At 43.5% G+C, this 23,985-nt stretch overlaps 1 protein-coding gene across 2 annotated transcripts; it reads left to right on the plus strand.

The window, feature by feature from the left end:
* The first annotated feature begins 1,245 nt into the window (after positions 1-1,245).
* TBPL2 (TATA-box binding protein like 2) lies at positions 1,246-23,914 on the plus strand. 2 transcript variants are annotated; one of them, XM_056546057.1, is made up of 7 exons: positions 1,246-1,379; positions 16,133-16,530; positions 18,518-18,605; positions 18,683-18,774; positions 20,436-20,603; positions 22,234-22,328; positions 23,796-23,914. In XM_056546057.1, exons 1-7 carry the CDS (start codon positions 1,329-1,331, stop codon positions 23,873-23,875), a joined length of 972 nt encoding a protein of 323 aa, XP_056402032.1. In that variant the 5' UTR covers positions 1,246-1,328; the 3' UTR covers positions 23,876-23,914. The 2 variants fall into 2 exon arrangements, with proteins under 2 accessions (XP_056402032.1, XP_056402033.1); XM_056546058.1 differs by lacking the exons at positions 18,518-18,605; positions 18,683-18,774.
* Positions 23,915-23,985: the final 71 nt, after the last annotated feature.

The raw sequence follows: 23,985 nt of genomic DNA on the forward strand, positions 1-23,985 counted from the left end.
TAGTTAAATTTTTTTTATTTTTTTTTTGGTACCCAACTATTTTGTAAAAACAAAAACGCCAAAGGGGCCAAAGGGGCCAAAAAAGGCAAATTCCACACAAAGGTAAAAACGCAAGAAAAAACACCAAAATGCAGGGAAAAACTGTGGCAGTTTTTCTGGCGTTCTTTCTGGCGTTTTTATGCCACAAAAATTGCAGGGCAAAAATCTCAGTGGAGTCCTAGCCTCAGGCTGCCCATTGACTTCAATTGGTAAGAAAATCAGCTAGAGCAAATCTGAGGCAGCTCTGCAGCAGAAAATATGCACGTGTGAACGCACCCTTATGGAGCAAAACATTTTTATGTAGGTTTAGCACTAATGTTTTTTTATGGCCTTTTTCTCCTTTTTTCCCCTTTTATTCAATAGAAATACTTGAGTCACATGATGAAAAACTCGCATGACTTGATGAAACCGCAAGGGGGGAGAAAGAAACGTCAAGACTAAAAGTCACTGTTTTTGGTAAAGAATGCCACAAAAACTTTTTTCAGGTCAAAATAGAAAGAACAAAAAGTGGAAAGGGTTGGAACACACTACGTTTTGGCCACCGTCATTGTATATGTTGGCATCACGCCAAAAACGGAATGCTGGCGTATACTGGTAACGGGAGCAGCGCACTCCATTCACTTCTGTTGCCAAATGGAGTCAACCCTAGTGACTCAGTTCGGGACATTTGCGCTATTTTAAGCGCTCTCATGACAGGGGCTGTGGCACTTTTGAAATATCACACATGTCCTGAAAGGAGTGACAAGGGGACTCCTTTCAGCCATAGAATTTAATGGGGTCTGCTGTGCCCATTAACACTATACGTCAGTATAACGTTTTCGGCGGGATACGGATACGATTAATGGGGGCAAAACGTAGTGGGTTCTGACTTAATTTAACCTGATGCAGTTTTTGTGGTGTTTTGTGTTCCCCCCAGAATTGTACATATTAGTATAGGTAGGTCCACACAGCCAACTGCTGTCCGGGCATGCTGGGAGTTGTAGTTTTGCAAAAGCTGGAGGCACACTAGTTAGAAAAAAACCTCTAGTCAGTGTCAGAGCTGGACACCTGATGGATCACCTGGACTCAGGCTGAAGCACATTAGGCCTTGTAATTTAAAGGGGGGGTAACTGGGGGCATGCTGGGTATGAGGTATTACAGGCCAGGTGTGGGAAACAAGAAAGCGCCCTCATGTGTTCTTACTCTATTGGTACAAACCTGCTTCCTATGAAACTGAGGTTTGGAATGAGGCACTCTGGGAGTTGTATTCCTCCTGAGAGAACTCTTTCTGGTTTCAGGAGACTTGCAAAATGGACGGAGAATCTTCCTTGGAAAGATACTTGGACCAATGTGAGGCTGGGGTATGTATTCTATAGGAAGCAAGCAGAGGAAAGCAAGATTACCTCAGCTTATGTGGTATTACAACTTCATATGCTTTGATGGTACTAAGCTGTAATACCACACACCACCTGAGGACAGGAGTGGAGTTGTCTGTTCTTCTGAAGAAACCAGCTCTGTTTTTCTAATCCTGGATAACCCCTTTTGAGAAGTTTTGAGGTTCTATATTTGGTTGTAATTATATGTTGCCCACACTATACATTGTGGCCATTATAATCTTAGAGTGTTGTGTAGGTTTCTTTGTGGGTTTTTATTCCTACAAATTTATTTTCCACTGTATTTACTAAGCTTTTAAGCTTTCCCTACATTTTGCGCATATATATAATTTTAACATGCTCTGATCTGTCTGATTTTCCTCAGCTCCAATCCACCACATTTTATGTGGAAACCTTAGTAAATATGTTGGGTTATTGTGAAAATGTTGAACACTCACCTTTTTGGAGACCACGCCCCCTTTTCCCGGTTTCATTTTTCGGGTTTTCCTAGAAAAAATGGAAAGTTAGTCGGGGTTTTTTCAACTCTGGCGCACAACACGACAAAACATGTCGGGTTTGCAATAGTAAATGAGGGCCTGTGTTGTGATCGCAGCGCACACCTTAATATCATGTATAGGAGCTGCATTTGTTGTCCTTGCCTAATAGAAGTGACCCAAGCCAGTGTTTTCCAAACAGGGTGTCTCCAGCTGTTGCAAAATTGCAAATCCCTGTATGCTAGCACAGCCCAAGGCTGTCCAGGCATGCTGGGAGTTGTAGTCTTGCAACAGCTGGAGGCACCCTGGTTAGGAAACCCTGACCCAAACTGACAGCATCCTAGAGGTGCCTGGCTGTAATATGGCTGCAAAAATGTAACTAACCTGCTCCTAAGGATGAATTCACACATGACTGGTATCTTAGACCCAAAATGGCAAAAGTCCTACACGTATCTGAGTAACTGGTCATTCATGGATTTCTTATGGACTTATTTTTATTTTCCCCTTTTCAATTAAATGAGAGAGATTGGGATGGCTTTTGTGTGGTATCCAGTGCATTTCTACAAGATGGTACCTCCATGGTTTTTATGTGGGGGTTTGCTATTTTTTTTTTTTTTTTTTGTCTTTTCCTTAGGCTAAGTTTCTACTTGGGTTTTTTGCCCTGCATTTTGTTTGAAAAACGCTAGTGCAATTTCCTGCATCTGGCGTTTTTTTTCATTTGTGTGGTAATTGCATTTTTGCCACTTTTTTTGGCTTTTTTTTTATTTTTATTTTTGGTACCCAAAATTTGTTGGGTACTAACAAAAATGCAGTAGAGATGGGGGGGGGGGGGGGGGGGGAGTGTTAACGAAACATTATTTTTTTATAAATTTCTTTTTTAATAGTGTTTCACTTTTTTTTCTCTAGTTTTTTAATTTTTTAGGTACTACTACTAATTCCAGCATGGAACATACTGTTCCATGATGGGAGTAGTAGTACCTGTACTAATAGACATATCGCCCCGGGTGTCAGTCGTGACACCCGATGCGATGGTCCATAATATAGCAGAGATGCAGAGCGGCTCTATACAGCGCTCACATCTCTGCTCTGTACTCTGGCCAGTGATGTGAATAGAACATCACTCATGCATATCTTCCCCCCCCCCCCCCCCCCCCCAGGGAGAAAAACGCCACGATTTTGAGTAAAAAATCGCCAGTGGCTCAACATGCTGCGATTTTGGGAAAACCTCCAAGGAGCTGAAAAATGCCAAAAGGATTAAAAAAAACGCCAAAGTGGAATAAGAATTCACCGATTTCTCATTGATTTACAGCTAACATCTGGCCGCAACATTTTTTGGGTGGGGAAAAAAGCCATGCGGCTTTTCTTGGCGTTTAAAAAAAAAAAAAAAAAAAAAAAAAAAATTTGAAACTTGGGCTTCTTTCACACTACAAAATCCTCCGTTTTTACACACCCGTAGGAAGAGCCATGTGAAAATCAGCTGAAAACGGCAGTAACAAAATTCTACACGTCCGTTAGAAAATCCCATTATAGTCTAATGGGATTTTCTAATATCCGTATGAATCCGTTATAGTCCGTTATTGATAACGGACGTTAGTTTGTTACGGAAGAAATAGTTCACTATTTCTGTGGAAACCTTAGTAAATATGTTGTTTTTCGTGAAAATGTTGAACACTCCCTTTCCGGTGACCATGCCCCCTTTTCCCAGGTTTTTTTTTTTTTTTTCAATTCTGGTGCAAAATATTCCTTTTTTTTAACACTAACAGGCTGGCATAGACCCCAACTTTACCTTTACATAAGGGGTAAAAGGAGAAAAAGCCCCGGAAATCAGTAGTGCAATTTCTCCAGAGTATGGAAATACCCCATATGTGGCCCTAAACAGTTGCCTTTAAACACTACTTTTTTTTACTTCTATATAAAAATCTTAATCCTTCTAGTACGTATTAGCTGCTGTATGCTCCAGAGGAAGTTCTTTCTTTTTGAATTTCTTTTGTCTGACCAGTGCTCTCGGCTGACACCTCTGTCCAGAGCAGCAAGTCCCCATAGCAAACATATCCTGCTCCTGACATGAACAGAGGTGTCAGCAGAGAGCACTGTGGTCATAGAAGAATTCAAAAAGACAAAAAACTTCCTGTGGAACATAAAGCAGCTAAGTACCTGAAGGATTAAGATTTTTTTTTTTTTTTTAAATAGAAGTAATTTACAAATCTGTTTACTTGCTGGCACCAGTTGATTTAAAAAAAACAATTCCCACCGGAGTAACCCCTTAACCCCTTAACGACGCAGGACGTATATTTACGTCCTGCGCCGGCTCCCGCGATATGAAGCGGGATCGCGCCGCGATCCTGCATCATATCACTTCGGTCCCGGCGCTCATCAACGGCCGGGACCCGCAGCTAATACCACACATCGCCGATCGCGGCGATGTGCGGTATTAACCCTTTAGAAGCGGTGGTCAAAGCTGACCGCCGCTTCTAAAGTGAAACTGAAAGTGACCCGGCTGCTCAGTCGGGCTGTTCGGGACCGCCGCGGTGAAATCGCGGCGTTCCGAACAGCTGATCGGACACCGGGAGGGCCCTTACCTGCCTCCTCGGCGTCCGATCGACGAATGACTGCTCCGTGCCTGAGATCCAGGCAGGAGCAGTCAAGCGCCGATAATGCTGATCACAGGCGTGTTAATACACGCCAGTGATCAGCATAGGAGATCAGTGTGTGCAGTGTTATAGGTCCCTATGGGAGCTATAACACTGCAAAAAAAATGTTAAAGGTCATTTAACCCCTTCGTCAAATAAAAGTTTGAATCACCCCCCTTTTCCAATAAAAAAAATAAAAGTGTAAAAAAAAAAAAAAATTAATAAATAAACATATTTGGTATCACCCCGTGCGTAAATCTCCGAACTATAAAAATATATCACTAATTAAACCGCACGGTCAATGGCGTACGCGCAAAAAAATTCCAAAGTCCAAAAAAGCGTATTTTGGTCACTTTTTATACCATTAAAAAAAATGAATAAAAAGTGATCAAAAAGTCCGATCAAAACAAAAATCATACCGATAAAAACTTCAGATCACGGCGCAAAAAATGAGTCCTCATACCGCCCTGTACGTGGAAAAATAAGTTATAGGGGTCAGAATATGACATTTTTAAACGTATAAATTTTCCTGCATGTAGTTATGATTTTTTCCAGAAGTGCGACAAAATCAAACCTATATAGGTAGGGTATCATTTTAATCGTATGGACCTACAGAATAATAAGGTGTAATTTTTACCGAAATACGCACTGCGTAGAAACGGAAGCCCCCAAAAGTTACAAAATGGCATTTTCTTTTTTTGATTTTGTCGCACAATGATTTTTTTTTCCGTTTTGCCGTGCATTTTTGGGTAAAATGACTAATGTCACTGCAAAGTAGAATTGGCGACGCAAAAAATAAGCCATAATATGGATTTTTAGGTGGAAAATTGAAAGGGTTATGATTTTTAAAATGTAAGGAGGAAAAAACGAAAGTGGAAAAACCCTGAGTCCTTAAGGGGTTAAAGGAAATGTCCGGTGCTCACTTTTCTTATTGTATCCGTTCCGGAATGCATAAAAAAAAGAAAATAAGCTTTCTCTTGCCTGCCTAGGCTCCCCCGAAGCTCCGGTACAGGTGTTCGGTCCCCGGGCTGTATTCTTCTTACTTCCTGTTAGCCCGGCACGTCACACGGAGCTTCAGCCTATCACTGGCCGAGGCGGGACATCGCTGCGGCCGGTGATAGGTTGAAGCTCCGTGTGACGTGCCGGGCTAACAGGAAGTAAGAAGAATACAGCCCGGGGACCGAACACCTGTATCGGAGCTTCGGGGGAGCCTAGGCAGGCAAGAGAAAGCTTATTTTCTTTTTTATGCAGCCCGGAACGGATAAAATAAGAAAAGTGAGCACCGGACATCTCCTTTAAGGACGAGCTTTTTTTTTTGCACATCTCACCACTGACACTTTAAGCATTAATAACTCTGGGATGCTTTTACTTGACTTTTTTTTTTTTTTTTTCATTACATATTCTACTTTGTTAGTGGTAAATTTTTGTCGATACTTGCATCATTTCTTGGTAAAAAATTTGAATTTTTCAGGAACAAGTTTTGAAGTGGATTTGAAAGACCTTCATATTAGAAATACCCAACAAATGACCCCATTATAAAAACTGCACCCCTCAAAGTATCCAAAATGACATTCAGTAAGCATGTTAACCCTTTAGGTGTTTCACAGGAATTGCAGCAAAGTGAAGGAGAAAATAAAACACTTTATTTTTTTTATTTTTTTTTTACTCATGTTCTTGTAGACCCAGTTTTTGAATTTTTACAAGTGGTAATAGGAGAAAAAGCCTCCCAAATTTGTAACCCAATTTCTCTCGCGTAAGGAAATACCTCATATGTGTTTGTCAAGTGTTCAGTGGTTGCAGTAGAGGACTCAGAATGGAAGGAGCAACAATGGGATTTTGGAGAGTGAATTTTGCTGAAATGGTTTTGGAGGGGCATGTTGCATTTAGGAAGCCCCTATGGTGCCAGAAAAGCAAAAATGCCCACATGGCATACTAGTTTGGAAACTACACCCCTCAAGGAACCTAACAAGGGGAACAGTGAGCCTTAACACCTCACAGGTGTTTGACAACTTCTTGTTGGATGTATAAATGAAGAAAATATATATATATATGTGTATATGTATATATGTGTGTGTGTGTATATGTGTGTGTGTATATATATATATATATATATATATATATGTAGTTTCCAAAATGCACATGGCCCCTGACTTCCATTCCAAACAAATTCTCTTTCCAAAAGCTCAATGGCGCTCCTTCGCTTCTGAGCATTGTAGTGCGCCAGCAGAGCACTTGACGTCCACACATGGAGTATTTCCATACTCAGAAGAAATGGGGTTACACATTTTGGGGGTCATTTTCTCCTATTATCCCTTGTAAAAAATGTTAAATTTGTGGAAAAACCAGTACTTTAGTAAAAAAAAAAAATTATTTATTTATTTATTAATAAATAAATAAATAAAATAAAAATTTTTTTTTACTAAAGTACTGGTTTTTCCACAAATTTAACATTTTTTACAAGGGATAATAGGAGAAAATAACCCCCAAAATGTGTAACCCCATTTCTTCTGAGTATGGAAATACTCCATGTGTGGACGTCAAGTGCTCTGCTGGCGCACTACAATGCTCAGAAGCGAAGGAGCGCCATTGAGCTTTTGGAAAGAGAATTTGTTTGGAATGGAAGTCAGGGGCCATGTGCATTTTGGAAACTACACCCCTCATGTAATGTAATGTAATAAGGGGTACAGTGAGCAGATTTTTGACAGATTGTCTGACAGATTTTTGGAACAGTGGTCCGTGAAAATGAAAAATGTAATTTTTCCTTTGCACAGCCCACTGTTCCAAAGATCTGTCAAACGCCAGTGTGGTGTAAATACTCACTCTACCCCTTATTAAATTCTGTGAGGGGTGTAATTTCTAAAATGGGGTCATATGTGGGGGGGGGGGGGTCCACTGTTCTGGCACCACTGGGGGCTTTGTAAACACACGTGGCCTCCAATTCCAAACAAATTTTCTCTCCAAAAGCCCAATGGCACGTCTTCTCTAATGAGCATTGTAGTGCACCCGCAGAGCACTTTACATCCACATATGGGGTATGTTCTTACTAAGAAGAAATGGGGTTACATATTTTGGGAGACTTTTTTTTTATTTTTTTTCCCTATCTTCCCTTGTGAAAATGAGAAAATTTAGGGTAACGCCAGCATTTTTGTGAGAATTTGTTTCCGTTTTTCCCATCCAACTTTAATGCAAATTCTTCAAACACCTGTGGGGTGTTAAGGCTCACTGTACCCCTTGTTACATTCCGTGAGGGGTGTAGTTTTCAAAATGGGGTCACATGTGGGTATTATTTTTGCATTTGTCAGAACCGCTGTAAAATCAGCCACCCCTATGCAAATCACCAATTAAGGCCTCGAATGTACATAGTGCGCTCTAACTCCTGAGCATTGTTGTGCGCCCGCAGAGCATCTTACACCCACATGGGGTATTTCCGTACTCAGGAGAAATTGCATTACAAATCTTGGGGGGAGATATATAGATATATATATATATATATATATATATATATATATATATATATATATATATATATATATATATATATATATATATATATATATATATATATATATATATATATATATATATATATATATATATATATTGCTTGTGTAAATGAAAAGTATGGGACAACACCAGCATGTTAATGTAAAACATTTTTTTTATTTTTTTTATTTTTTTTCACTAACAGGCTGGTGTAACCCCAACTTTTCCTTTTCATAAGGGGTAAAAGGAGAGCCCCCCCCCCCCAACATTTATAGTGCAATTTCTCCCGAGGACAGAAATACCCCATATGTGGCCCTAAACTGTTTCCCTGAAATAAGACAGGGCTCTGAATTGAGAGCGCTATGCGCATTTGAGGACTAAATTAGGGATTGCTAAACAGGGTGCCTTCAGCTGCTGCTAAACTCCCAGCATGCCTGGACAGTCGGAGGCTGTCCAGAAATGCTGGGAGTTGTTTTGCAACAGCTGGAGGCTCTGTTTTGGAAACGCTGCCGTACAATACGTATTTTTATTGGGGGGGGGGGGGGGGGACAGTGTAAGGGGGTGTATATGTAGTGTTTTAACCTTTATGTGGTAGTGTAGTGTTTTTAGGGTACATTCGCGCTGGCGGGTTATGGTGTGTTTACTGCTAGGAGTTTGCGATGCGCCAAAAAATTTTCCGCAGCTCAAACTTGAAGCAGGAAACTCTCTGTAAACCTGCCCGTGTGAATGTACCCTGGCAAACCTCCAGCTAATTCAAAACTACAACTCACAGCATGTACTGACCGTGCATGCTGGGAGTTTTGCAACAGCTGGGGGGGGGGGGGGGGGGGAACTAGATGATAAATGGGATTTAACCCTTTCCTTAAAAGTTTGATCACCCTTCCCATTTAAAAAAACTATGTAAGTAAAAGTAAATATAAACGTGTGGTATCTCCACGTGCATAAATGTCCAAACTATAAAAAAATATATATTTTCAATTTTTCCTCCTTAAATTGATAAAAACACTATTTTGTAAGTTTTGGGGGGCTTCTGTTTTTACGCAGTACATTTTTCGGAAAAAATTACACCTTATCTTTATTCTGTAGGTCCATACAGTTAAAATGATACCCTATTAGTATAGGTTTGATTTTGTATCACTTCAGAAAAAAATCATGAATACATGCAGGAAAATGTATACGTTTAAAATGGTCATCTTCTGACCCCTATAACTTTTTTTATTTTTCTGTGTTCAGGGCGCCGTGATCTGAAGTTTATAGCGGTACCATTTTTGTTCTGATCAGACTTTTTGATCATTTTTTATTCACTTTTTTGTGGTATAAAGTGATCAAAAATGCGTGGTGTCACGATATCGTATTGTATACGTTACCTGTATAGAGGTCCCTAAGACGTCGGGGGTCCCTCTTTTGTAGCTTTCCCCTTGTCACCCCTCAGTTAGTCGATGACTATATAGCAGTTTACCTGTTTGGAGCGTAGCAGGACCTGCGGGTCACGTGATTAGGTTAGAACTCTATGGTTTTGCTACAGGACCTTTTTGGACGTTTTCGTGAAGTGTTCACCCACAATGCACTGTAATGGTGAGTGACAGTCGTTACGGATCAATCCAAAACTGCCAGCCCCTGCCCATATAAGGGACCTGCGCCATCTTGATCCCTCTCTTGGGTTGCTTACTCTGGAAGAGGTAGGACCTCTGCAGCTTACAAGACTATTTACTAGGCCAAAGTCTTGCGGCCTAGGCCTCTAACATAGCAAATAGACTAAGCAATTCCCCGCTACTCATCGCAAGATCACTGGACCTAATTACTCCCCTAAATCCAGCGGATCTCTGCTATACAATCTTTAAGAGGCTAAATTGGGCTTATGTGATCCCAACCGACTGTCAATCGCTGCGCTAGCTATATGCAAAGAGACTCTGTTATCTGGACTGTTACTATTGCTGCATGTACAGAAATTCTTCAGTAAAAATTCCTGCAAGTTTTCAGTTAACAGTGGTTGTGGACAATCCTTAATTTCTGCATATACCTATTGCTCTTGGGAAGGGTGGCAATAGGCCTACCAAGAATACAGCATTTAACCCCCACCCTGACATCACGAGTGACAAGGGTTAACAGCGCCCTTAACTATCCTGAACAGCAACACCCTAACTATCCTACACTCCCACAAGACTTTAGCCTCTCACCCGCCACCACATAGTTATGACTTTTTCCAGAAGTAAGACAAAATGAAACCTAATATAAGTAGGGCATCATTTTAATCATATGGACCTACAGAATAGTGCGTAATTTTTACCAGAAAATGCACTATGCCCCAAAAATTAACAAAATGGCTTTTTATTTTAAATTTTGTTGCACAATAAAAAAAAAAATGAAATTTAAAGTTTGAGGGGAATTTCAAATTAAAAACTTCTGTTCTCAGCCTCGTGAACATGGCCTTAGTATTTTTGTACCAATTTGTCCCTTCATTATGTGCACATATATAAACTTATTATACGTGGGAAGCCTATCAGGCTGAATTTGTGGGAGGGGCTTTGGCTATTTAACAGCCATCGGCCCCTCCCTCTGGGCGTATGCTGGGTTGGCGAAATTGCGGGGGTTCTTTCGTTGCGTACGCTGGGTCAGGTGTGTGGTGGTGCAGGTAAGTGCCGGGTGTCCGGCAGGTTTCATTTACTGGGGCCCTGGTCTGTTGCAATTGCTCCCCTCGTTTGGCGGGCAGGCTCCGGCACCCAGCGCGTTATGTAGGCGGCGGTCCGATGGTGCAGCGCGTGCCTGGGCTGGCCGCACTGTACACGGCCTCTGGGTCCAGCGGCAGCTGGCGGCATGGCAGGCGCGGGGAGACGCGACCCACGTGGGTCTCCCTGTGCCGGCATCTCACGTGTAACACGGGGCTCTGAACAGGCAGAGTCACAGCATGCCAGTGAGCCCGGCGGCACAGCTCCACGGATGGTCAGCAGGTGGCGCTGGGAAAAAAAAAAATGTGTGTGTGAGGAAATGTGTCAGGCTTATAGAGTGTATTGGTACCATGCAGTAATGAGGGGCTGGCTTATGGTGCACCGGTGTCAGGCCACAGTTTCCTGACACATGCACTGTCGCAGACAAGGGGCAGCTTGTAAGTTAACAATACTATAATCCATATTACTGTGGCTTCGGTTTGGGGGGGGGGGGTGGTCATGCATATCGGGGTACCGGGTCGGATGCTTGGGGTAGTCAAGTAATTAGTGGGGTTAGGGTAGTTTCAGGCATAGGGGGGGGGCTAGGGGGTGCCAGCACTTATCTGTCAGAGGTGGTAGGTGGCGCGTAACCCATATGGTTAGAACACTGATGGTTTCTCTTGCAGATTGGGTGGTCTGTATCCAGTTAGGTGGTCGTTACATTCCTAGTCATTGCAAACTTGGCTACGGTCAGTACCAACCGTACGGCGGTTGTTCATGTTATTTATTCACGTTTCACGGTGGTCATCACTTTCGCTAGCAGACGCTAGTTCACGTCATTTCAGTTCAAATGCTTAAATACTCCTGTTACACTAGTTAATGTTACGCACTGCTGCTGTTACACATAGGCCCTGAATCACTGTATATCTGACTCTACATGTCAGATAGGGTTCAAGGCATCATTGCTACTGTCACGCATACAGAGCATTTCGTTTACACGGGTAGTGGTCACTGCGATCTTGACTCTTCTTCAAGGGTGACCACTTGCCTGCGGTGGTTGCTGAAACGTCTTCAGAGCCATCGCTAGTTAGTTAGAAACGGTGCACACTGTAATCTTGACTCGCAGTCAGGAGGTGTTCATGGTTTAGTTATTCATGACTATACGCGTCATGCACACGTTCTCGGTCAGACTCACGGTCAGGCCTCGTTTCAAACTAGTCAGGTGGTACTCTGGGTCGCACTGGCACTACGGTCAGCACTCTTGGGTTCGGCCACATTGCACGGGCAGTCACCTGCAGCTGTAAGCTAACATTAAGTATGTATTCGGTTGTCCGCAGGTGTTACAGTCGATTTGCTGTTCGTTTCAGGCGTCTTACTGTTGTGTTACAGTGGTGGTAAGGTCAGTCAGTACTCAGCAAGGGGGGTACACGTTTCTCATATCAGGTCACTCATGATTACCGTTTTTTTTCCCCGGCACCCGTTACGGCCCGGACAGGTCATGTTTCACGTGTCAGACATAGAGGACCCGATGTCCATCCCTGATACACCAGCTAGAAGCTCCGTGCGAGGGACGCCCTCCTCTGCAGCTTACAGGGCTTGGACCATCCCCAAGTTGATGGAGGAGTTGCGCAAGAGGGCAATTCCATTTCCAGCAACCGCCCGCAAAGCAGAGTTATACAAACTCCTCATGGCGGATCAGGGGGCTAGCAACAGTCAGGAGGGGACCTCGGGCCAGTCCACCCTCTCTGAACTGCATGCAATGATGACTTCCATGTTGGGCAGGCTGGATTCTCTGGAGAGAAGGGGCATTCAGGGGCCCCCAGCAGCATTGCAGGCGCCAACGCCTACACAGATGTCTGCCCCTGTTCCGGAAGGCAACCCAGGTAGGCGCTCTGGGCCACCAAGGGTGTCACCAGGCCCTTTTGTCCCAGCGGCCCTGAGAAAGGACATACTGGAAGGGAAGGACATCAATTTGGTGTCCCTGTTGCTATCTGCCTTCGACGTTGAGGACACTAGAACGGTAGCGTGCGCTGACTTATCTGTTGTCCTTAAGAGTAAGGACACCAGGCTGAAATGGAAGCAAAATATCCACGAGTTTGTGATTGCCTTCAGCAAATACGGGGAGGTGATATGCTCAGCCAGACCGGAGCGCAGAGAGGAGCTCGACCTGTATTTGCTGAGGGTTACTGAATACGCATACAAATACGGTGGTACCCATTTCTACGATTATCATAGAAGTTTCTCAGCCATGGCAGCGGCGGCCTTCAGCCAAGATGGGTACCTCACGGACTGAAGCATCGAAGATTCACAGATGTTCTGCAGCCACTTCGCAAATCTCAAATTCCCTGCATGTGCCGCCTGTCAAGCAATCACGCATACTACGGCGTGGTGTGTAGGGCTGGCTCAACAGGGCGAGCAGGGCGCTGCCAGACCTTCCACTTCCACGGACAGTTTCAGCAGGTCCGCACCTTCCGTGGATAAGTTGGGCCGTCCAGTACACTATCTCGGAGGCTCACAAATTTGTAACAACTATAACATGTCTTCGTGCAACTTCAGCAATTGCAGGTTATTACACGTCTGCTTCTACTGCTTCAGGGCACATCCGGGCTCTGCATGTAGGCAGAAAGGGCCAGCATGACTAGGGGGGGGGTACGTACCCCAGTCCTGGTCGCTCTGCTCGTGGATCACCCGGACCCAGACTGGGTCCAGTGGTTGATCAATAGTTTTGAGAGGCTTCCACGCCGGCATGGTCACACTGCCGCAGGCCACATTTGAATGTGACAATCTGCTGTCTGCCGTAAACTATCCCGCTGTTGTCACTGAATTAATAAATGCTGAGCTAATGAAAGGTTATATGATTGCCCCTTGTTAGTTTCTCCATTCAGGTCTTGGAGGGTCAGTCCGGTAGGGGTGGTAACAGGCAAGTTCAATGGGAAAAAGAGACTGATATTTGACTTGTCGGCTCCTCATGGGTCACTTGTCCCCAGTATCAACTCTCTCATTCCATCCGAGGAGTTTAGTATGCACTATTCTTCCATAGACCAGGCTATTCAGGTCCTCTTGGCGCTTGGCCCAGGGACTTGGATGGTGAAGGCGGATATCACAGATGCCTTCAAGTTGCTGCCATTGCACAGGGACCAGTGGCAATGGTTCGGGCTCAAATGGCAGGGTGCATATTATTTTGCTTCCAAGTTGACTTTCGGATGCAAGAGCAGCCCGTGGCTGTTTGACCAACTGGCCCAGGCATTGCACTGGCTGCTGGTTAATGTCTCTGGATGCAGCCAGGTCATACATTATTTGGATGACTTTCTTCTGCTCAGTCGCCCGAGGGAAGAGCCGGACCAGTTGGTCAGATTGCTGAAACTGTTCACTGATATTGGGGTGCCAGTGTCTCCCAAGAAAATGGTCGGTCCAACGAAGTGTCTCACCTTTCTGGGAGTAATCCTAGATTCAGTCGAAATGCAAGTCAGCTTGCCCACTGACAAACTCAACCGTATCAGAGACACTATCCACAAGTACACGGTCTCCCAGGTCACGACCAAGGGCGAGTTGCAGAGCTTGCTGGGAATGCTGGCATTTGCTATGCGGGCAATTCCGCAGGGCAGAGCGTTCGTATCCAGAATATTGTCTTTGCTGCATGGTGTCCCTCAACAACACAGTAGGGTTTGGTTAGATTGCCAAGCCCTGGCTGACCTGAACATGTGGGATAGGTACATGGCACAATGGAATGGGACGGCTATGTTTGTCCCGCCAGCCTCCGAGTTGTCCCCCAAGATCTGCACTGATGCATCATCTTCCGGTTTTGGTGCAGTGTGGGGCGGCAGGTGGATGGCGGGCCAATGGTCCAATCAGGTATTGGCTCTGGCAGGCTTCAGCAGCACTTCGGCACTTTTTGAGGTTTTCCCCATTGTAGCAGCTGCAGTGACATGGGGCGACAAGTGGTCAGGGCAGGCGGTGGAGTTTCAGTGTGACAATCAGGCGACAGTGGCCATAGTCAACAAGGGCAGTTCCAGGCATGCTACTGTCATGCCTTTCATGCGCAGGTTAGTCTGGGTGTCCTTACAACACAACTTCAATTTTTTTGCCAGACACATACCGGGGGTAGACAACAAGGCCACAGATGCTCTGTCCAGGGCTAATTTCCATCTCTTTTCACAGGTGGCTCCGCAAGCAGACGCAGTAGGAACACAACCCCCTTGCCTGGCACAATCAATCTTGGACTGAATTACTATACACAGGTGGCCCGGGAGTTAATGTCGGACGCCTTAGCCCCCAATACCAGAAAGGCCTATCATGCAGCACACGATACCTTTAGGTCATATCTGTCTCAACATAGCATCCCTTTTTCTTACGACACCACTATCATTCTATCTTTCATCGGTTTCTGCCATTCTTCTCTGCACCTGTCTCATAGCACTATTAAATCTTACCTTTCGGGCATTCAGCATTTCATTTCTTTATCCCACCCAGACAGGCTGTCTATCCTATCATCTCAGGCTGTCAAGGCTGCGCTCAGAGGGGTGGTGGCTCGTAGCTCCACAGCGCCACCTCTCAGGAAACCGATCAGCGGCGAGCTGTTCCGAGCCATGTCTGACGCATTAGCCAATAACCCGTTTGGCTTTGAGCGCAGTCTGATAATTAAATCTGCCATTTATCTAGCCTTCTATGGCTTCCTCCGGTCGGGTGAATTTTCATGTGTCAGGCGGGGAGCGACACATCCACAGAAGGCTCATTTAAGGTGGCAGGGTTCTTGGTTCGAAGTTTCACTGTCCGTCACAAACTTGCAGGTGGGGGGCGGTGGTTAAGTATTTTCCTTCAGGTAACAACTGATGGCCGGTGGCGGTGTTGGCACAACTGGTTGAGTTCCTCCAGGATAAGCCTCCGGAGTCGCCACTGTTGCCTTTCTGTGGGGGTGCTCTTACCACTTCTTTTAATATCGCATGTCCGCACGCTGCTTGGCACTTTAGGACACAACCCCAGAGAGTTCTGAGGTCACTCATTCCGCATAGGAGCAGCATCGGCGGCCTCCAGGCACAAGGTGCCTGTACATGTCATCCAGAAGTTGGGGAGGTGGCGTTCTGATGCATATACCACTTATGTCCCAGATCCCTCAAGGGAAATGGCAGAGGCATTTCAATTTTTGGCATTATAAATAAATGATACTTAATTTACCCTAACTGGTGGTGTATTTTTGCCCTCTATAGGCGGACCCTCGACGCGGTTTTCAGGCACACCTCAACCGCTGTTCTATGTTATAAGTAGTTTTGTGTTAGGTCTTGGTAAATCTAATTTCTTGCAGGTGGCCTTGGCAGGAGGTAACAGGTAAGCTCATGCACGGTTCAAAGTCCTGACCACAAATATAATAGTGTGTGTGTGTGTGTGTATATGTGTATATATATATATATATATTTATTCTGTATATCATTATCCACTTATTTTATTAAAAGCTCAATAGTGATCTGTGTAATCCACACTTTCTTGTTACCTAGGATGACCTCAGTTCTACACCCCAGATGTTCACCTCTATGATGCCATATGATGACTTGAGTATACAACCACTCGCAAACACATCTTATGGATCGGCTTTGGATCATTCCAAAGACCTCTCGACTGACTTCTCTTCAGTAGATCTAAGCTTTTTACCTGATGACTTGAATCCTGATCATGAAGACAAAAATGGACTTCAAGGACAGCAATACTGCTCACAACTACAGGATAGTGGTATTTGTATGGATTCTACTGGATTGTCACAGCCATTCACCCCATCTGAAAACAGAGATGCCTCACATGATGCATCTAACCTCTGCCCCATGCCTATTACCCCTATGACTCCGATGACTCCCATGACCCCGGTTTCAGAGCCCTCTGGAATTGTTCCCCAATTACAGTAAGTGACACATCATTGTAAAGGCAGAAAGTGCTTTAGAGATTTGATACATTCTGGTGTTTAAATGTCCTTTATTTTTTTTGAGCAGTGTATATGTAACTCCAAGTAATTCACACTTCTGTGAAATCACACTGTCCACTCAGGAAGCAACACTGACAACCAATTTCACATGCTGTTGTGCAAATGGAACAGACAACAGGTGGAAATTATAGGCAATTAGCAAGACACCCCCCCCCCCCCTCCCGAGTCAGTAATGGTGTGGGGTGGTATTTCTTTGGGGAGGGGCCCACAGCCCTCCATGTGCTTGCCAGAAGTAGCCTGACTGCCATTAGGTACCAAGATGAGATCCTCAGGCCCCTTGTGAGACCATATGCTGGTGCGGTTGGCCCTGGGTTCCTCCTAATGCAAGACAATGCTAGACCTCATGTGGCTGGAGTGTGTCAGCAGTTCCTGCAAGAGGAAGGCGCTGATGCTATGGACTGGCCGCCCGTTCCCCAGACCTGAATCTGATTGAGCTGCGCACACCTGGGACATCATGTCTCACTCCGTACACAAACGCCACGTTGCACCACAGACTGGCCAAGAGTTGGCGGATGATTAGGTCCAGGTCTGGGAGGACATCCCTCAGGAGCATGCCGAGGAGGCATTGTATGGAGGTCATACGGGCACGTAGAGGCCACACACGCTACTGAGCCTCATTTTGACTTGTTTTAAGGACACAAAATCAAAGTGGAAAACCACACTACAGGCTGATCCAACTTTGATGTAGTGTGTGACTCCATATCCAGACCTCCATGGGTTGACAAATTTTATTTCCATTGATAATTTTTGTGATTTTGTTGTCAGCACATTCAACTATGTAAAGACGAAAGTTTTTAATATTATTAGTTCATTCAATCAGATCTAATATGTGTTCCCTTTATATTTTTTTTTGAGCAGTGTACTAATCTCTAATGCTTCCTGCTTTGGCCACACCTGAAGGTTAAGACCCACATTCTATGGTCTCAATCAGTATGAGGCTCTTTCGTTGGGTCCACCCTCATAAAGACTTTTGTCTAGCTAAATGTTTTTCTCTGGTGGACCAGCCTAGCCCTTTTCAAGAGCTTATTTCTCCTATATTTTGGATAAAGGACTAATGGCTCCTTTGTTATGGAAAATAGGTTATCACCTTAATACAATTTTCCATAAGGGAAAATAGTAAATTTGAGTAGCTGTATTAGTCCAGTGATGCAGATGCAAATCAAAAAATGTTGCTATATATATATTATATTATATATTATAATATAATATAATATAATATAATATATTATAATATAATATAATATATTATAATATATTATTATAAATATATACAATACCTTTTTTTTTTTTTTTTTGGACAAACAGAATTTTTTAGAGACAAGCTTTCGGGATTATTCCCTTATCAAGTCCAAAGCGAATCCAATTTGCTTTGGACTTGATAAAGGGAGGAATCCTGTAAGCTTGTCTCTACAAAATTTTGTCCAATAAAAAAGGTATTACAAGATACTGCAACATTTTTTGGTGTGTGTATGTATATATTTAAAATTTGATCTGATTCACTCCATAAAGACTTTCATAGGACAACATGGAAAGTTGCGATTTACACCCTCTGGTCAAGATTAGAGATGAGCGAACTTACAGTAAATTCGATTCGTCACAAACTTCTCGGCTCGGCAGTTGATGTTTATCCTGCATAAATTAGTTCAGCTTTCAGGTGCTCCGGTGGGCTGGAAAAGTTCGATACAGTCCTAAGAGTCTCCTAGGACTGTATCCACCTTTATCAGCCCACTGAAGCACCTGAAAGCTGAACTAATTTATGCAGGATAAGCCATCAACCGCCGAGCCAAGAAGTTTGTGACAAATTGAATTTACTGTAAATTCGCTCTTTTCTAGTAAAGATATAAGAATCCAGCTCGAAGTTATCTGCCCAACATCTTCCACACACAACCCCTATTTTCTTTCCCAGGAATATTGTATCCACAGTGAACTTGGCTTGTAAACTTGATCTAAAGAAGATTGCCTTGCATGCTAGAAATGCAGAATACAACCCAAAGGTAAAAAAGATCAATCTGAGTCTCTTGTAATCTCTCATGTGGAAAATACTTAGTTCTTCTTACATCTTTGATTCCAGAGGTTTGCAGCAGTTATTATGAGGATCCGTGAACCCAGGACAACTGCACTGATATTCAGCTCAGGCAAAATGGTCTGCACTGGGGCAAAGAGGTAGGCCTGGATTACTGGTTTAAGATCAGTCTAGTGACTGTATTCTTAGGGTACATATTTGATTCTGCCTATTTTCTGCAGCTGACTTTGCTACCCACTTACTTTGGCACGTGTGACCCTCCTCTAAAAGGCATCGGTGTTCAAAAAATGTTTCACCTCCTAGGGCAGGCATAGGCAACCTTTGGCACTGCAGATGTTTTGGACTATATTTTCCATGATGCTTTGTCAGCATTTTGGCTGTAAGAGCATCATGGGAGATGTAGTCCAAAACATCTGCAGTGCCCAAGGTTGCCTATGCCTGTCCTAGGGTTGCTAGAACTAGCACTCCCTGTGCCCAGGATCCGAGACGATTACATACTTGCATAATGTGACAGTCTTTATCATATGGCACAGATGCTGGAGAGGATGCACTTAGTGCAGACCTCTCCTGACTTGTTCTCCATTCGTTTAAAAATTTTAGATTGGCCAGAGTCTGGGTGATCAGGCTTCAAATAGACCTGTCTGCAGGGTCTTTAGGATGTTGATCCCTCCCCTCTGTGCGCTGATCACCTCCTCTACCCCCTGACTGACAATCATTAGGCTGCATTGTAATCCTTACCTCTCCCCTGTAATGTAGCTGCCAAGAGGGAATACCCAGTGGGCTTCAAAGCCTAAGTTTTTCATTTTGTGTTTAAATGCTGATGTGGAGTCGGGGTGTTGCAATGATGCTACAGGGTCTGGTGGTATTAACCCTTGGTTTGTCATGACGCCAGGATGCGGTGGTTCTGTATAGAAGGCCCTGCCGACAACCATCCCAAAAAACGTCAGGATAATAAACTGTCCACAGCCGGATTTATGAGAACTGGAACTTTAACTTAACTACTTGTGCAAACAGAACAGTTTCTCTTGAGGTAATCAGGATGCAGGTTCCTCACAGGCTTGGCTGGGACTAATAGTCTTGAGCTTTAAGCAGGCCACTGTGCTACTAATTATAGGATTTGAGTTGAATAGTAGTCACAAAGAATTTGTAGATAGAGCTTTATAACTCTGTTTTAGTGGCTGCTGGTTCTTTAGGCTTTGGCCTAGGTAAGATGAATTGAGATGCTGATTGTACTTGCTTTGTGTGCAGGTCCAAAGAGTGAATTTAGAGACTACAGTCCCTTATATACGGGGGGCTGGACTAATCCCATTGGTTGTCAAGCCTGGAGGTCCTGAACCCAGGGAACTCTGGGTACATCACATGACCCAGGAAGGTCCTATACATTTATACATCTTTGTACATAACGACCAATATACACTATACCTTTTTATAATACATTATGCGAGGCGAGTAAATGGTGAGCCCTATGGAAGCGTGGGACTCTAACTGAGGGGACTTGAGACACGGACAGGACAAGGTCCTGTACCGGGACACCACTGACATTTTTCTGGCCCTGGTTGGGTAAAATAAGTAATGAGCAGTATGTTTGGATTTTGGGTCAAAAGCCCTATACAGCCACACCCAGAGCAGGCTTTTAGCCACTGCGAGTAAGGACAGAAAGAAGAAATCTTACATATAGTAAAAAGAATAAATTAAATGGGATGGCTTATTTGGCTTCATACTTTAGTGTTTTCACTATTCAAAAATGGAAATCCCTGTATTTTTCCATTTAAGGGTTTGATTATTTTATTTTTCTCAACAGTGAAGAGCACTCCAGGCTGGCGGCGAGGAAGTATGCCAGAGTTGTACAAAAACTGGGGTTTCCGGCAAAATTTCTTGACTTCAAAATACAGAACATGGTGGGAAGCTGTGATGTGAGGTTCCCAATACGTCTGGAAGGTCTGGTTCTTACTCATCAACAGTTCAGCAGGTAAAGACCTTTTGAGCAGATTTATCAAAACCTATGTAATGGAAGAGTGGTGCAGTTGCCCATAGCAACCAATAAGATTGTTGCTTTCATTTTTGAAGAGGCATGTGAAAAATGAAAGAAGCTATCTGGTTACTATGGACAACTGCACCACTCCCTCTAAACAGGTGTTGTTAAATCTCCCCACTTGTGTTTTTGTAGCTGGTCCATCCCGTTTCTTTTCAACTGCCCATCATGATCACTAAATGGACATACGTTGCAAGATATCGAGAACAAACTAGGTTATACATTTCAAGTGCCATTTGGAATGTGGGCCACATGTAACCCCAGTCTAGTTGGTCTCTAAGCCAGGGCATACATACCATAGACAGATCCTACAGCTGCTATAGGGCCCTTGCTCTGGTTAGATTTTTTTTTTGCCACTGGTAATATACCTTTGTTTACTGACATTGCAATTCCCTGCATGTTTGAGGATATCGACCCAAAGGTGCCCATACAACTTTAGTAACTGTTGGCTCAACATAAATAGAGGGAGGGGTCTGGCAACATCTTATCTCCCCGAAAACAAAATTATCGGGCAATAATCAAACATGCCCAATGTTTCTTCAGCTGCACTCACACCACGTTTTTGCAATACAGTTCCCGTATATGTTTTCTATTTGAAAACCGTATTGAAAACCGTATGCATTGACTCTCCATTGAAAACTGTATGCTAAATGATGCATCAGGTTGTGTCCGTTTTGCATCCTGTACGGTTTTGTCAGGGTTTTTCTATTTTTATTTTTTTTATTTTTTATTTATTTATTTATTTATTTTTTTCTTCCTGTACCCAAAACTGTAGTCTACCACGGTTTTTGGTCCAGGTGAAAAACTGTATTAAACCGTATAAGTCTTTTAAAACATGGGAGTCAGTGGGAACCGTATATGCATACGGTTCAATCCGGTTTCCACCATACAAGTGAAACTTTATTCAAAATGGAGTGAAAAGTTAAACTTGTACATTTTTTTTTTTTTTTTCTTAAAACGGATGCAACCGGACATCATTTTTCAAACCGTATAAGTTTTTTTAACTGTGTACGGTTTTGATACAGTTTAGTCCGGTTTTGAGGAATCCATTTTTCATCAAAATCCTAATACGGGAACTGTATTGCAAAAACATGGTGTGAATGCAGCCTTCTCTAATATTTGTCTGGGGAGAGTAGGGAGGCTCCATAAATATGAGGCTATCAGCTTGTCCCACCGAAAACAGTGGGTGCAGATTTATCTCAATGTGTTTGAGGAGGGTCTTATGGATTATGAAAAGCAATGCGTAACCTGTGGCTAAAATTTTATGCCATAATAGGAGGCCCATTTTGATCATTGTAATGAGCCGGCTTTCTTCTGTTAAACACCTATTTTTGTTTCCATGGTTCAGTGGTGACCATGGTGAAAGCTGTTCCCATTAACTTTAGCAGCAGACCTAAGGTGAATGCATATAGGTAAATAATGCAGTCATCGGCCAACGGGGAGCGCTCTCTGCATAGAACTACTGTTGAATTCCATAATATCTATGCAGGAAATTGTTTGTAAAATTTCAAATTGGCGCAGAGTGTTAGATATGTATGTTAAATAAAAATGTATCTTCTTTACCTAGTTATGAACCAGAGTTGTTTCCAGGCCTCATTTACAGGATGGTGAAACCAAGGATTGTGCTCCTTATTTTTGTCTCTGGAAAGGTTGTCTTAACTGGTAAGATTTTGAGTTTTTAAAGGTGTTTTGTGTAATTGTTATGCCATTATGGATGATGTTGATCACAGTAATCACCCGCTGATCCTGAAGGAAGATGCCCTTTTTAAATGGGGTATACCAGCAATAAAATGTTGCCTATCCACAGAATACATTGGCATTTGATTGGGTGAGTCTGAGTGCTGGGAGAGGCGGTCTCTTTCCCCAAGCTTCCTGTAATGGGAGTATCCTTGGCCCTGCCCCTTGCCAATGTTTGGCAGAGCTAAACAGTTTTCTGACTGGATGCTAGATCTGCCAGTCATTGGTGAGCGGACACTACATTACAGAGTCTGGGGAAAGAACGCGCCTCTGAATGTTCAGCAGGCGAGACATTAAAATGATGATTTCTCAGTCATGTAAATAGCACTATGCACTAACCTTCTCTGGCTATTCAGTGCTGTCAGCAGTTTTTCAACCTTAAAACTGCTTAGGTTGTGATGCCAGATGTATTAAAGTGAATCTAAATGCTTAGGCATGCTTTGTGACCTGTGCATGGGGGTGGGAGAGCTGTGATCATCACAAATTGTAAATGGCCTGATAGTGTATCAGTGATGGCAAACTTATGGCACAGGTGGCATGCCGAGCCCCCTCTGTGGGCACGTGGCCACAGGCCCCAATCACATTCCGGACATCCCTGTGTCCCGAAAGGTCATTTCGGGACACAAGGATGTCCCGGTTACCTCTCTGTGGCCCAGCATTAGCTTTAAAATGCAGGGACTGCCGGGAGGAAGAGCACGCAGGGACGTCATGCATGTGCCCGTAAAGCGCAGCAGAGCATCGGGGAGGACAGAGGATGATGCGCGCAAGTGACCAGCAGGACGTCATCTTCGGTGTTCCGACAGACTTACAGCCTCCAGCCATACACTGTATATGGCTGGAGGCTGTATGTCTGTGGGGGAACACTGCCTGCCTAATGTGGGATGAATTATACTGCCAACCTAATGTGGAGGAACTATACTGCAAACCCTGTGTATTCTGATTTAATTGCTGTGCTGGCACTTTGAGGGGAAAAAACTTGGCGTGCATTACGGTTCTGGCACTTGAGCTCAAAGGTTCGCCATCACTGGTCTGTATACTGGTGACTTTTCATTGTAATCCTGTCTGTATTGAACAGGAGGTGCTCCTCATCAGCAGAGAACTTTTCAGCAGACTATTGAGGTTTAGCCATTTTTAGTGTTTCTATTTATTTTTATTTTTTTACTATGTCTAACACGTTGCTTTATGGCCTATTCACACGTACAGTATTCTCCGCAGATTTAATGCGCAGGATTTTCTGATGCAGATTCCAATGTAAACTAAATGACTGAACACAGCCTCAAATCCTGCGCTTTAAATCTGCGCAGAATACCGTACGTGTGAATAGACCCTTAAAATGTTTAAAATTAAAAATGTATTTAGGATGCAAGTAATGGTCTGTTCCTAACCTTGTAGGTGCCAAAGAACGTTCAGAAATCTATGAAGCTTTCGAAAACATATATCCTATTTTAAAAGGTTTCAAGAAGACCACATGAACATTCTGCTGATGGGGAAGGGGGTTAAAAAAGTGTAATATTTATAAAACATTGTTCTAAAATAAAGTTTTGTAACAAACGTTGGGCTCATGTGGTTGTAAAGTAATTCC

This window comes from Hyla sarda, chromosome 11 (assembly GCF_029499605.1).
Source record: "Hyla sarda isolate aHylSar1 chromosome 11, aHylSar1.hap1, whole genome shotgun sequence".
NCBI lineage: Eukaryota > Metazoa > Chordata > Amphibia > Anura > Hylidae > Hyla > Hyla sarda.